The sequence below is a fragment of the Myxocyprinus asiaticus genome, chromosome 5, assembly GCF_019703515.2.
Source record: "Myxocyprinus asiaticus isolate MX2 ecotype Aquarium Trade chromosome 5, UBuf_Myxa_2, whole genome shotgun sequence".
NCBI lineage: Eukaryota > Metazoa > Chordata > Actinopteri > Cypriniformes > Catostomidae > Myxocyprinus > Myxocyprinus asiaticus.
Window position 1 is genome coordinate 28,347,018 of NC_059348.1, and position 13,760 is coordinate 28,360,777.

General features: G+C 39.3%; 2 protein-coding genes across 3 annotated transcripts; one reads left to right on the plus strand and one right to left on the minus strand.

The window, feature by feature from the left end:
• Positions 1-334: 334 nt before the first annotated feature.
• Positions 335-5,392, plus strand: LOC127441521 (E3 ubiquitin-protein ligase MSL2-like). Its single transcript, XM_051699049.1, has 2 exons — positions 335-1,650; positions 1,739-5,392. Exons 1-2 carry the CDS (start codon positions 1,509-1,511, stop codon positions 3,277-3,279), a joined length of 1,683 nt encoding a protein of 560 aa, XP_051555009.1. The 5' UTR covers positions 335-1,508; the 3' UTR covers positions 3,280-5,392.
• LOC127441523 (neutral cholesterol ester hydrolase 1-like) lies at positions 4,500-12,423 on the minus strand. Of its 2 annotated transcripts, XM_051699052.1 has the most exons (5): positions 12,284-12,423; positions 11,471-11,696; positions 8,150-8,219; positions 7,888-8,059; positions 4,500-7,676 (listed from the first exon to the last, which is right to left on the minus strand). In XM_051699052.1, the coding sequence occupies exons 1-5, from the start codon at positions 12,419-12,421 to the stop codon at positions 7,059-7,061; spliced, it is 1,224 nt and encodes a 407-aa protein (XP_051555012.1). In that variant the 5' UTR covers positions 12,422-12,423; the 3' UTR covers positions 4,500-7,058. The 2 variants fall into 2 exon arrangements, with proteins under 2 accessions (XP_051555012.1, XP_051555013.1); XM_051699053.1 differs by lacking the exon at positions 8,150-8,219 and having other exon boundaries at positions 11,455-11,696.
• Positions 12,424-13,760: the final 1,337 nt, after the last annotated feature.

Below are 13,760 nucleotides of genomic sequence, written 5' to 3' on the forward strand. Positions count from 1 at the left end.
TTAGGTTTTTGACTATAAGTATAGAAACAATATATTTTATGTTTATTGCAAAATATTATGATATGCGCAAATACTGTGTATAACCAGTTTAAGGGCAAAGGGAGGCCGACTCCATTGCGTGATTCACAGTGCGTTGCTCCAGGGCTTGTTTCTTGGGCTATGTTGCGGGGTATCTTTGATTGGCGAAGCTTTCTCTGCTAGACCATGTTTCACCTATTAATCTCACATTTTAAGCAGTTAAGGTGAAAAAACAAACAAACACACACATACATACACAGACTGATGGCTTTAACAGAAGCATATACATCAATGAACAATCTCGGAGATCATGGTAGGTACGTCTTTAAAATTGTATGAAGTTATAGTTGGAAAAACAATTTGTCTATGAAAAAAAAAAGAAAAAAAGAATTTGTACTTCCGGAACCAGAATTAGTAGCGCTGAGTCTATCCTATTTTTTTTAACACACGGACGTATTCGGAGTGAACGCCCCCTAAGGCGTTCATATACTATATGTGTAGAGCTTGTAGAACCCCATGAGGATGTTTATGAATGCATTGACTCTATTGTTCATTACTAATATTTTAACAGCAGATATGTTCTCAATGTTCTCCACAGAACCTCATTCCTCACAGTAGCGGGTGATTCATACAGTCAGCCACTGGGGGGCAGTAGTCACTGGAGGTCGTGTTTGAATCGAGGCGCTCTTTCCTCTTGTTTGGTATTGTCCCTTTCAGGATGCAAAAGTTAACAGAGGAATAACAATCAACGAATATGCCTCTTAGCAAAGGCTAATCTATGTAAATATTTCGCAGCGTAGAGAATTCAGCTCAACGCTACACAAGCGCATACCTACAACGGGAGTTCGTCAGTGTAATCAAAGGAAAACGCGCCCGTTCAACAACACGAAGAAAAGTGAACACAACATTAGCTAGCGAGCAAGCGAACTGTGTGGTCTGTTCAATCAAACTCCAAGTCTAACGGCTGTCATAGACCTGGACTATTTAAATATATATATAATGTTTGCGCAACCGACCTTGTCTTTTTTATTTCAAACGTGTGCACTGATAACACACGGAACGTCATTATATATCGAGGCCTGTTGTGTGTCTCGTTGAAAATACCGTTCAACACCCACGTCTTTATCTGTATGTGTTTTATCACTAAAGTGCAGCCCTCCGCATCTTGAGACAATTTGGATATTAATATTCTTTGTCTTAAAAGCTACACACTGTTTACATGAGCTTATTTTAGTTGTTCGTACTAACCATCTCTGGAGCATCAAGAAGGAGTTTATAAATGTATAAACATCCTATATCCAGCAAAGCTTTGACATGTTAGCAAACAGGATCCTCAAAACCGCGAGTCATGTCCGCTTGCACTCTTTGTTTGTGGCGTTCGGTCAAGCCTGGTTGATTGTGTTCTCACAGTTCTTCTGCAGTGGGAGTCTCTGTCAGACTCACTTTAGCTGATCAGTCCGTAATATTCTTCGCTGAATGCTGTTGCTGAAATGAACCCGGTAAACGCCACCGCGCTGTATGTTTCGGCGTGCCGCTCGCTTCTTAAGTGCGATCCGCAGGATCTTGAGACATACGGAGCATTGTTTAACGTCCTGCCTTTCTTTAGAGACTCCCTATCCTGCCTTGCTTGTGGTAAGTAGCTTTAAAAGAGTAATTTAATGAGCTGTTATTGTAGAAATGTTTATTTTTTTTAAAATTCAGCTGTTTTTTTCTTACCTAGGGAATTTGCTTCTGGATCCAATTGCTCCTAAAAATTCATCCTGCCAACACTATGTTTGCAAGGGTTGTAAAGGCAAAAGGATGTTATTGAAGCCAGCATGCAGTTGGTGCAAAGACTATGAACAGTTTGAGGAGAATAAGCAGCTTCAGATTCTTATTGACTGCTACAAGAGTCTCTGTGAGTGTGTCTCAGTGTGCATCACAACAGAGCAGAGTGCCTTGGGGGTCAAAGGTTATCATGAGGTGAAGAAGATGCTGGAAGAAGTGTTGGAGATAAAAGAAGAGCAAGAACAGTTAAGCATCACTGAAGAGCTCAAGCCTGTAAAAGACAATTTGGATGTTCCTCATCTTAAAACAGAGACGGACTCCACACAAAATTTTGCTGACATAAAGCTGCCTGCCTCTGCTCATATTTCCGAGGACACACTTTTGACACTTGTGCCACCCTCGGAGATTGTACAAACTGAACTAGAGAAACCCAAGCCGGTCACGGTCCTTGTAAGTGAACCTCTGAATTCTAAAGAACTAAGTACAGACACTGTCAATGTCAGTGTGATAAACTGCAATGGTAGTCAGATGAGTGGCACTGAGCAACTCCCACGAAGTGTTGTAGAGAACCTTGTATCTGACTTCGTAAACAAGGACCATCCTGTTGCCCAACAGCACAAGCTTGTGGTGTCATGTGGACAGCTGAAAACAGCAGCAGAGCCATGTCAGCAATCACCACAGTCCTTGACCAGCGCTGCCCTTGCGCCGGGCCACCCACTGCAACCTCAGACGGGCATGACGTTCCTGGCCACTGGCCACAGAAAAGTGAGACTGAGCCGAAAGCGCTCTCGCTCGGAGAGTGACAGCAAGATGCTGCGACCTCTGCCCATCACCAGCTTCATCCAGGGACCCCCAGTAGCCTCCACAGCACCACCGAAGACAGTGTTTGAACCTAAAGCCCTGACCCCACCTGCTGTCGTGGTCCCTAATGGAGGTGTGCTGAAGGTCAACAAGACCATGCTGGATTCATCTAAGAACATACAGATAAATGCCGACCTAAGTAATAAGAAAGTTCAGCCTAAGACTAAAGTGAGCGTACCCAAGGCAAAGGCCAAAACAAAGGACAGGGTGCTCTCTCCTAATATGTTACCGGGACAGCCACCCAAAGTTGTATACAAAAAGACGCAAGAGAAGAAAGGCTGCAAGTGTGGAAGAGCAACCCAGAATCCAAGTGTTCTTACGTGCAGAGGTCAAAGATGTCCCTGCTACTCAAACCGGAAGGCCTGTTTGGACTGCATCTGTAGGGGATGCCAGAATTCATACATGGCCAATGGCGAGAAGAAGCTGGAGGCTTTCGCTGTGCCAGAAAAAGCTCTGGAGCAAACGAGGCTCACTCTGGGCATCAACCTCACCAGTATTTCAGTTAGAAATTCTGGCCCAAACACGGGAGTCCTTAGCCTGTCTGCAGGCTCCCCTATGGCTTCTTTTCTCACTTCCAGTACTGATGAGGAGCAGAATTTTGAAGATGCTCTTGAAATGCATTTTGATTGTTGATGGATGTCCCTCTACTGATAGATCTCTCATGAAAGGGTTGCAACTTTAAGGCAGCCATGGTCGTTTTGTAGTTCAGTCTAACAGAAACTGTTTGCCAAAACTCTTGTCTGTAATTTTCATGTTCAACTTCTACCATCATACACACTGCTGTAATGGAAAGTTACTGTGAAGCTGAGTGTTATGACTTTTTGTTTTGTTTTTGAAGGAACTGCATGCTTCTCTGTGTGGCTGTTATATTCACACAGAACTCAAGATCTAATGATACAAGTCACATTAACACCTGTCATTTTGTTTGATGTTCGATGACCCACATGTTAAAGTTTCATGAGTATTACTTTAAACAATTCCACACTGCAGTCTTTGTCAACTAACATGTATAGCTCATCACAAACTTTCCCAAAGCTGTTAAATGATTAACATGCTGAAATTTGTTTACATTCTGCTGACATTTTGTCATAGTAATTCAAATGTATTTTTAAATGTAAAATATTCATTTGAAACATGAATAGAAGATGAAATTTAAACACAGCTATACATTATCGGTATTGTCTGCTTAAGTAAGATAAAATCACATGCGTTTACTTATGGTGGAAAATGTAGCACTTAGTCCCATTAGAGCTAGCTGTTTTAGAGATCTGTAGACCTATACTGGTTGGCATAGTCATCACTTCCTGTGTCATCCCTATCTTTTGGTTGTGCGCCTCCACCCCTATTTATTAGAAATGTTGAAGGTTTGAAATGATGTCATTACTGCCCAGATGATTGTTTAAATGTTTTGTGGAGATGTTGAAGCACAAATATGTCAAAATAACCTAATTTCTCCATTCTTAACATAACAGTATTTTTTTTGTTTGTTTGTTGTTTTTTAGAATGCATTAATTTTTCATTTCATTCCCACTGTAGTAAGTTTCAAGTAGGTATAGCTGCAGGACAGTGTTCTCCAGAAGGGGGTGGGGTTACTCCAAAAGCGGGTTGCGCCAACTCCAAAAGGGGGTGACACCTCCACAGACGGTTAGGGTTATGGAAAGGGCTAGGTAAGGGGCTCCCTATATTTTAGCTGGTGGTTTGGAGGTCCCGCCCCTTATTGGAGCTCTGTCTGCAGCTATACACTTCTCGTAAGTTTTGACATAGCTGGTTTAAACTGATTTCTCAACAGAACAATTAAAAAAAACAAGTGAATGTAAAAGTGTTCAATGTGTTGCCTGCGAATGTATTCATGGCAGTGATATTTTTAAAGCAATATGAGAATCAAAGTATCAATACTAGATAAACAACAACCCTTCCCCCTAAAAAAAAAGACATTCAAGGTGGTTTTTGTTTAAGCATTTGCCTGAGCACCTTTTTAGCACCCATTGATCCCTCAGTATGCTGACCCTGGATAGTTGTTAGTGTTGTCTTGCTGTTGTGTTGTGATTCCTGTCCTAGGGACCAAAACTAGAAATATGTGTTGAGAAAGGTCAGTGAACATGTCTTTACAGTTTCACGTTTTATATAATGAAGCAGGGTAGACAGTGCTTCATCAGTATCCTTAAATATGCTTGAAAACACTATCAGTAGGGCCTTTGACCAAATATTGAAAATCGTCTTAGATCTTAGTGGGAAATTTTGTTGTGTTTTCAAATCCTTTGGTTTGGTAGAGTTGTTATTGTTTCCACCTTTTGCTTTTCAATGGTCATTACTTGAACTGAGATCTTAGTTTCTTGAATTTGAATTACTGGAGAACCTCTTATTATTGCCGGTTTATTCACTGCCACATTTAAATAATGGAAATTGCAACAAAAATAAATTATAGTTTTTTATTTCTTGTTTTTCAAACGTGTGTGTCTCATGTATTTGGTGTCAAATGCACTAAACTTATTTGATTGTGTATATCCTATAAGACCTTTAGTAAGCTTAGGTTTCATTGCAGTCATTAAATTAACTGCACTCAAGTCAGAGCTGGGTAGTCAGTGCATACTCAGGTTTTATGGTCGGCAGTAGTTCATAACCTAGACCGAATTGTGGCATTATTGCCAGTATTTATAGACGTACTTCAATGAAATGTAAATAATTCGAATCTTAAAGATGTATTTTGATAGGCAATACAGGATCTCAATAAATGACTAAAATATCACATTTGAACATCATGTGATATTTCACTTTGAAAAATATCACTTTCTGAAGCTCAGCATGTAGGAGTTAGGAAGACTTTAGGTAGCAAAACCATCCAACAAACTTTTATCATAGAGGTTCAGTCTGGAAATCTCAACCAAAAATGAAAGTGCTGTCAACATTTACTCATTGTCCTGTTATTCCAAACCTGTATTACTTTCTCTCTTCCAAGGAACACCAAAGGAGATGTAATGCAGAATGTTAGTCTCCATTTACTTTCATTGCATCTTTTTTTTTTCTTCAATAAAATGAATGTGAATGGTGTCTGAGACGAATGTTCTGCCTCCATTTGTTTTACAAGGAAGAACGTCATACAGGAATAACATGAGAGTGATTAAATGATGGCAGACTTTTGTTTTAATAATAATCCCTTTAATGCGCTTATAAAAGGAACATAAAGGTGGTAAAGCTAAAGGTAGTTGTTCTTTGTCATTAGGGAATGGGAAAAGCAGCAGTAAAATCTTTGCCCTTGGTTTGACAAACAAAAAATGCTCTGACATTCATATTTTTAAATATAATAATAGATAATGTACAATTAAATCGAACTTGGTGGAATATTATTTTAATCTTCCATGCGGCACCAATGCATACACCTTTATTCACTCATAATATTTCAGTGTAAGCATGTGATAATTTCTGCCTCCATTTCAGATCTTCAAAGTAAACTGTAAGTCTAACACAAATGTTATGGATTTTATGGTGACATTTTTTTTTTAGTTAATAACAGTATTAGTAGTAATGATATTTTAACCATTCAGTAAATTGACAGCAGTGGCGTAGCCAAGTGTGGGCCACCCAGAATATTAGAGATTAGTCTTTGACTTAAAATATATATTTAGAAAAACAGTTTAAAAATGCATAAATCTGATTTCTGAATGTGTGAAAGAACTGTTTGAATGTGCCGCTTCTCTGTTGATAAGGAAAATTTGGTAAAAAGAAAAGAATTGGGTGAAAACTTGGCCCATCCATTTTTAATGAAGCCCACCCAAAAGTAATTTCCTGCCTATGCTCTTGACTGACAATTAATAAAGTATGGCTTAAATGTGCACATACTCACCTAGGTTAAACAGATCTTTCAAAAATGAAAATTCAGTCACCATTTACTCACCATTATGTTGTTCCAAACCTGCATGACTTTCCTTCCATGGAACACAAAGGGAGATGTTAGGAATATGTGCCTCAATCACCATTCCCTTTCATTGCACCTTTTTTTCCTATACAATGAAAGTGAACAGTGACTAAAAATAAACATTATGCTTTACATCTCCTTTTGTGTTTCCTGGAAGAAAGAAATTCATACATGTTTGGTAACAACATGATGACCAAATGTTTTTTACTTTAGCTGTAGTGATGTAAGAACAACAGTTTCAAGAGGAATTCCCTTGGCATTTGGTTCTTAGTACATTAGTAATACTATTACGTGTTTACCATTATCTAAAAGCAGAACATGAATTACTCTAATTCCTTAATATGAGCCTTTAAGCCACTTTACTCTATCTACAATATATAAACCACAACTCCTCAGTCTTGTTGCAAATGACTGAACTTAATGGACAAATGTGTGTAATAACAGACAGCATTATCTGCTTTTTCGCAAATATGTAACAAATATCATGCAGGTCAAAGAATTACAAATTGTCATCAAGCCAAGCTATATAATTCTGCACTGCCCTTATTCCCACAGAGAAGTAGCTGGGCCAGAAAGCAAAGCTCACACAGCCATGAAAACCATCTTCATAATGGTCATTTGTAACAGAGACCCCTGCCAGCTCCAGCCTCCGGGCATACATGATCCCGTCATCCCTCAAAACATCATGCTCACAGGTCAGAACATAAGCATGCGGCGCCATACGCAAAACTTCTTCTTCTGCAAGTAACGGTGCGGCTCTGGCATCCAATAATGCTGGTACCTCCTTTAAGATACTGGGAGACCCAGTCACAGGGAAAACCGGCTTGTACTGTTTTATCATTCGTTTAGAGAGGAGAATGGTCCAATCAAGTTTTGAAAGGCTCAGGGACACGTAGTTCTGGTCTTGGGCTGTGTGGTTGTTAGTAATAATAGAGTGAATGAGGTCAGGGTTGGCACCTAGGTACTCCAACCAGAAACGAGCCATTAGTGTGCGATACAATATGGGAACATTCTGGTTCTGCTGATAGGAAGCTGTGTTGAAGTCTAATGCTTGGAGCACAGGATAGATCAAGACCTGAAGTTTGAACTTCACTGAGGTACTGTCATCTATTCCAATCTATTGAGAGAAAGAAAGAAAATGCATGTTTGTCCCAAAAGATCACCATAACCACATTCCAGTATGCTGCGGCAAATCATGTTTTAGGAGAATTAAATTTGTGGCACTGGCAGATTTTTTAAAACTTGTTTAAAAACAAATAGTCTAGACAGAGAGAAACAGATAGATAGACAGACAGAAATATAGACAGAGAGACAGACAGACAGTGTACCCTTTGAGCCACAGCAGCAGCCAGGTTCCCTCCAGCACTGTCTCCACACACTGCTATTCGCTCTGTATCGACTAAGTATTGCGACAGCACATCTGGCCTCAGGAAGTGCTTAGTGGCCTGCACACACTCCTCATACTGCACTGGGAAGTGCACATCCGGAGCCATGCGATAGCTGAACAAACAGAACAGGCATGCAGTGTGACATAATCAAAACCATAGATGATTTCTCTCCTCCTAAATTAATGCTCTGAGGAATACTCACTCCACCGTTACAACCACTGCATTCAGATCAGCTGCCATTTTTCTACACAGACTGTCATATGACCCCAACTCTGATGGCAGATAAAAGTCATATGGCTCACCACATATACCTAATCATGCGCCACATACAAAAATGTCAAAACAGGTGATTTCTGCAACCTGAAGGAATAGTTCCCCCAAAAATACAAATCTTTACTCCCCTTATGCCATTCCAAACCCATTAAACTTTGTTCTATAGGACACATAAGGTGGATTTTTGAGGAATATCCTGGCACTATTACATATAATGAAAATACAGTGCATCCGGAAAGTATTCACAGCGCTTCAATTTTTCCACATTTTGTTAGGTTACAGCCTTATTCCAAAATTGATTAAATTCATTATTTTCCTCGAAATTCTACAAACAATACCCCATAATGACAACACGAAAGAAGTTTGTTTGAAATCTTTGCAAATTTATTAAAAATAAAAAACGAAAAAAATCACACGTACATAAGTATTCACAGCCTTTGCCATGACACTCAAAATTTAGCTCAGGTGCATCCTGTTTCCACTGATCAAACTTGAGGTGTTTCTACAACTTGATTGGAGTCCACCTGTGGTAAATTCAGTTGATTGGACATGATTTGGAAAGGCACACACCTGTCTATATAAGGTCCCACAGTTAACAATAAATGTCAGAGCACAAACCAAGCCATGAAGTCCAAGGAATTGTCTGTAGACCTCCGAGACAGGATTGTATCGAGGCACAGATCTGGGGAAGGGTACAGAAACATTTCTGCAGCATTGAAGGTCCCAATGAGCACAGTGGCCTCCATCATCCGTAAATGGAAGAAGTTTGGAACCACCAGGACTCCTCCTAGAGCTGGCCGCCTGGCCAAACTGAGCAATCGGGGGTGAAGGGCCTTAGTCAGACCAAGAACCCGATGGTCACTCTGACAGAGCTCCAGCATTTCTCTGTGGAGAGAGGAGAACCTTCCAGAAGAACAACCATCTCTGCAGCACTCCACCAATCAGGCCTGTATGGTAGAGTGGCCAGACGGAAGCCACTCCTCAGTAAAAGGCACATGACAGCCGGCCTGGAGTTTGCCAAAAGGCACCTGAAGGACTCTCAGACCATGAGAAACAAAGATTGAACTATTTGGCCTGAATGGCAAGCATCATGTCTGGAGGAACCCAGGCACCGCTCATCACCTGGCCAATACCATCCCTACAGTGAAGCATGGTGGTGGCAGCATCATGCTGTGGGGATGTTTTTCAGCGGCAGGAACTGGGAGACTAGTCGGGATCAAGGGAAAGCTGAATGCAGCAATGTACAGAGACATCCTTGATGAAAACCTGCTCCAGAGCGCTCTGGACCTCAGACTGGGGCGAAGGTTCATCTTCCAACAGGACAACGACCCTAAGCACACAGCCAAGATAACAAAGGAGTGGCTCCGGGACAACTCTGTGAATGTCCTTGAGTGGCCCAGCCAGAGCCCAGACTTGAACCCGATTGAACATCTCTGGAGAGATCTGAAAATGGCTGTGCACCGACGCTCCCCATCCAACCTGATGGAGCTTGAGAGGTCCTGCAAAGAATAATGGGAGAAACTGCCTAAAAATAGGTGTGCCAAGCTTGTAACATCATACTCAAAAAGACTTGAGGCTGTAATTGGTGCCAAAGGTGCTTCAACAAAGTATTGAGCAAAGGCTGTGAATACTTATGTATTTTTTTTTTTTTAATATAAATTTGCAAAGATTTCAAACAAACTTCTTTCACGTTGTCATTATGGGGTATTGTTTGTAGAATTTTGAGGAAAATAATGAATTTAATCCATTTTGGAATAAGGCTGTAACATAACAAAAAGTGAAGCGCTGTGAATACTTTCCGTATGCACTGTATATACAGGCTGTTGATGTAATTATAATTAAATTTGAGGCTAATACTGATGTTATTCAAGGCAAAGCTCCCCAGCGACTGTTTTACTTGAGGAAACATTGTAGTTTTAACATGTATGTCACTTTTCTGAAAATGTTTTATTGAATCAGTTTTAATGTTTTTCTTTTATTTGCTGGTATGGAAACCTTAACGTAAGAAACGAGTAAATTATGGGTCATTGTTAATATGTGTAGTAAGTTAGCTGGTACTGAATTTACTAATCTGATGCAACTGTATGTGACTAGAGCAACTAGGAAGGCTCCGCTAATTCTTTCTGACCCTAGTCACCCTTTGTTCACTGAGTTTTGGCTGCTTCCCTGTGGTCGGAGATACAAATTTATTGTAAGGCTAACAGATACAAATACTCATTCCTTCCAGATGTTACCACTTTTATAAATAATTCATTGTAATTTCTTTTTTGTTTTTTTTTTTATTTTGTTTTTTTTAATTGAGTTGTGTTTATGTGTATGTATGAACAGATGCCTACATTCCAAATTGCCTCTGTAGAGGACAATAACGACTGAACTTGAAAATGATATAAAAGCACTATAAAGGTAACATAATGGTAACATAGACCAGAGTGTTACATTCCAAGTCCACTGAAGCCATATGATTGCTTTGTGTGAGAAACACATTGAAACTTAAGTTGTTGTTCATTGAAAACTGCCCTAACTCCTCTCAGCGCATTCATGAGATGAGTAGCGACATCAGATTTGTAAAACAAAGAATTATTTTGAATTGGATATTTTCAATCTTTTTTAATCCTTTGCAAAACAAAAACAAAACAAAACAACGGCCTGAAGGATTTAAAAGGTGAAAGTTCACCTTTTGTATTCTACAGAAGGAAGTCATATGGGTTTGGAACAACATGAGGGTGAATAAATATGATCATACAGGAAGTCGGCATGTTGTTTCCGACAGTTCCAGTACCCTAGGATCAGCCACATGCAGACTCAGATTAAATGTACTCCACTGATGGTTAGGTTTAGGTTTGGGGTTTGTGTTAGGGGATACAGTTTATAAAATATGCATTACTCTTCACTGTATTACAGCCTGTACAGCTGAAAACAACACAGTTCACAATTTGCTTTTGGTGCCCCTCCATAGACATTTCACCTGGAAAATTTAGCTTACACTTGCCCTTACGCCCAACAACACCTACCGCTTTGGCCACTGGGGGCAGTGTTTTGCATTTCAGTTAGCACAGACCAAAAAATAAATAAAAAATACGTCAACCTACTGTTTCTGATTTCAGTGTGAGCTCAGTCTGTTTGAAGAACAGAATTTGAACTTTTGGGTGATTTATTCCTTTGAACCCACAAAAGAGAAACATATTCAATAATGGTTATTATAGTCATTATAAGGAAATGCTTGCAGACACACACAGAAACAGAGGCATACTTGGTGCACCCAGGGACCATCCACCTCCATGGATAAACACCACTGCTCTCCTTAGCTTTCCTTCTTTTCCAGGAGGGTGGTATACACGCACATGAACTCCATCAAATATGGTATCTTCAACCTGAATCTTGATGTTTGTGACTGGTACTAGACTTTCAAAATCGATCACAGCAGAGTTGATAACATGGACACTATGGCTCAGGCCCAGTGAGTGAGAAACATCTCCCTTTAAAACAACAGGGTGAGAAATCAGTGTACTGAACTCACTGTTCCCCTCTTTATGGCTTTGAAATACAGTATGCATGTTGTGATATTTTTGGTCCACTGACAAAGAGAACAAGTGTCATCAAACCACTGCAATTGAAAAGGAGAGAAAAGTTCATAAAGACAGTGAACAAAGGGAGCATTTCATCATGCCCTTGGGCATAATCTATGGTTGTGCCAAGTTGGTCACAGTTCAACAGAATAGACAGATCAGACTGTATGCTGGATGTTCTCTGTTAAGTTTTATGCTGTTTATAATTTACATTTATTATTTTAAGAGCTCTGATTAGCTTTGTAAATTAATTATTTTATGGAGAATTAGTTCCACATAAGTTCAATGCTAAAACAAATATGAACGTTCATCATTATTGTTATTTTATTTATTTATTATTTTTATTTTTTTTGAAGAGTATTAAAATTAGACACCCTGACATACTAGTTCTATTGTCATAGAATAGAATAGAACAGAACAACAGCTGCCCTTTCCAGCCAATCAAAATGGTCCTTTCCCTAATTCACCTGGTGAACTTTTTAAAAGGTGATACTTACCATCCACACAACCCCCCGGAATGCTGCATCCAACACCATCAGTTTCCATGGTTCTGAAATTGTCCTGGGCAATGGGATGTAGATGTAATAGGCAACAACAATTGCTAAAAACAACGTAATACCGCAAAGCAGCTTCATAATAAAGTGGTGTCTCTCTTCCCAAGCTGTAACTATCAGGAGGTTAGACAATATGACACTGAGAAATTCAACAAAGATTTTTTTTTAAGTTATTGTAACTTCCTGTGGATTATAATATAGCATTCTGGGAAATGTGGTCTTCAAGTTTTTAAATGTACTTACAGCATATTATATTTACACAGGCAATCTCCTTACAGAAAAGAGTACAACACCTTATTTAATGCGTTGTAATTCTCCTGGAAACGTCTTTCTAATCCATTTTCATTGATGAGATCTTTGAGAGAAGAATTTACTTGAAATCTAGAGCTTTGTCATATACATTTCAGTACATATTTTCTGTTAGTGAATAATGAGATAATGAATCCTGTTAGGAATATATTTATTTAGATATTGAATAAGACAGTTTGCATGTTCTCCTCGTGTTCGTGTGGGTTTCCTCCGAGTCCAAAAACATGCAGGTTAAGTGAATTGGAGACTCTAAATTGCCCTGTAGGTGTGAGTGAGAGTCCCCCAGCCATGGGGGTTGCATCAGGAAGGGCATCTGGCATAAAACCTGTGCCAAGTCAAATATGCAGATCACGGATGGTCCGCCGTGGCGACCCCTAACGGAAGCAACCGAAAAAAGAAGATACTGAATAAGATGGCAATGTTCAGTGATATCAGTTTTTGATTAGTTTTAATGGGATAGTTCACCCCAAAATTAGAATTCTTACATCATTTATGATGTTAGGCAGAATGTTAGTCTCAGACTTCATTCACTTTCATTGTGTAGAAAAAAGATGCAATGAAAGTGAATGGTGTCTGAGACTAACATTCTGCCTAACATCTCCTTTTGTGTTCAACGGAAAAGAGAACGTCATACGGGTTTGGAACAGCACGAGGTTGAGTAAAAGATGACAGAATTTTTATTTTTAGGTTAACTGTCCCTTTAATTCATGTCCTCATTTTCAGTTGTCATGTCAAATGTCCACCACAAGGGGGCCCTGTTGTTATAAGAAAGATCCTCATATGGCTAAATGTGATTATTATGTGTTTGGTTAGAAACATCTCTCTGTTTTCTCATATATTACCTCATTATCTATCATAAATAGCTAAATAACTACATGCAACAGAACCAAGCTAATTCATTCTAAATGTTTTCAGATGTCTTCAAAATAATTGTGAAAAAATATTTAATCATTAAATTCCATTTATTTCCTACTGCATTACACTGGTAGGTAAATATGAGGGATTATAAGCAGTGACCTTGTATTATTAAACCAAGTCATACAAACCTATTACACATACTGAATATGTACGAAACATGTTTTAACGACACAAGGGTGATAAAAGATGACAA

What these genes read in the sequence shown, in the direction of transcription:
- LOC127441521 (XM_051699049.1), top strand. Translation starts at nt 1,509, where the DNA reads ATGAACCCGGTAAACGCCACCGCGCTGTATGTTTCGGCGTGCCGCTCG. An exon ending in CCTATCCTGCCTTGCTTGTG is followed by an intron (nt 1,651 to 1,738) that starts GTAAGTAGCTTT and finishes TTTCTTACCTAG; the next exon opens with GGAATTTGCTTCTGGATCCA.
- LOC127441523 (XM_051699052.1), bottom strand. Translation starts at nt 12,421, where the DNA reads ATGAAGCTGCTTTGCGGTATTACGTTGTTTTTAGCAATTGTTGTTGCC. An exon ending in TCCGGGGGGTTGTGTGGATG is followed by an intron (nt 11,697 to 12,283) that starts GTAAGTATCACC and finishes GTTGTTTTAAAG; the next exon opens with GGAGATGTTTCTCACTCACT. An exon ending in CTGCTGCTGTGGCTCAAAGG is followed by an intron (nt 7,677 to 7,887) that starts GTACACTGTCTG and finishes TTCTCTCAATAG; the next exon opens with ATTGGAATAGATGACAGTAC.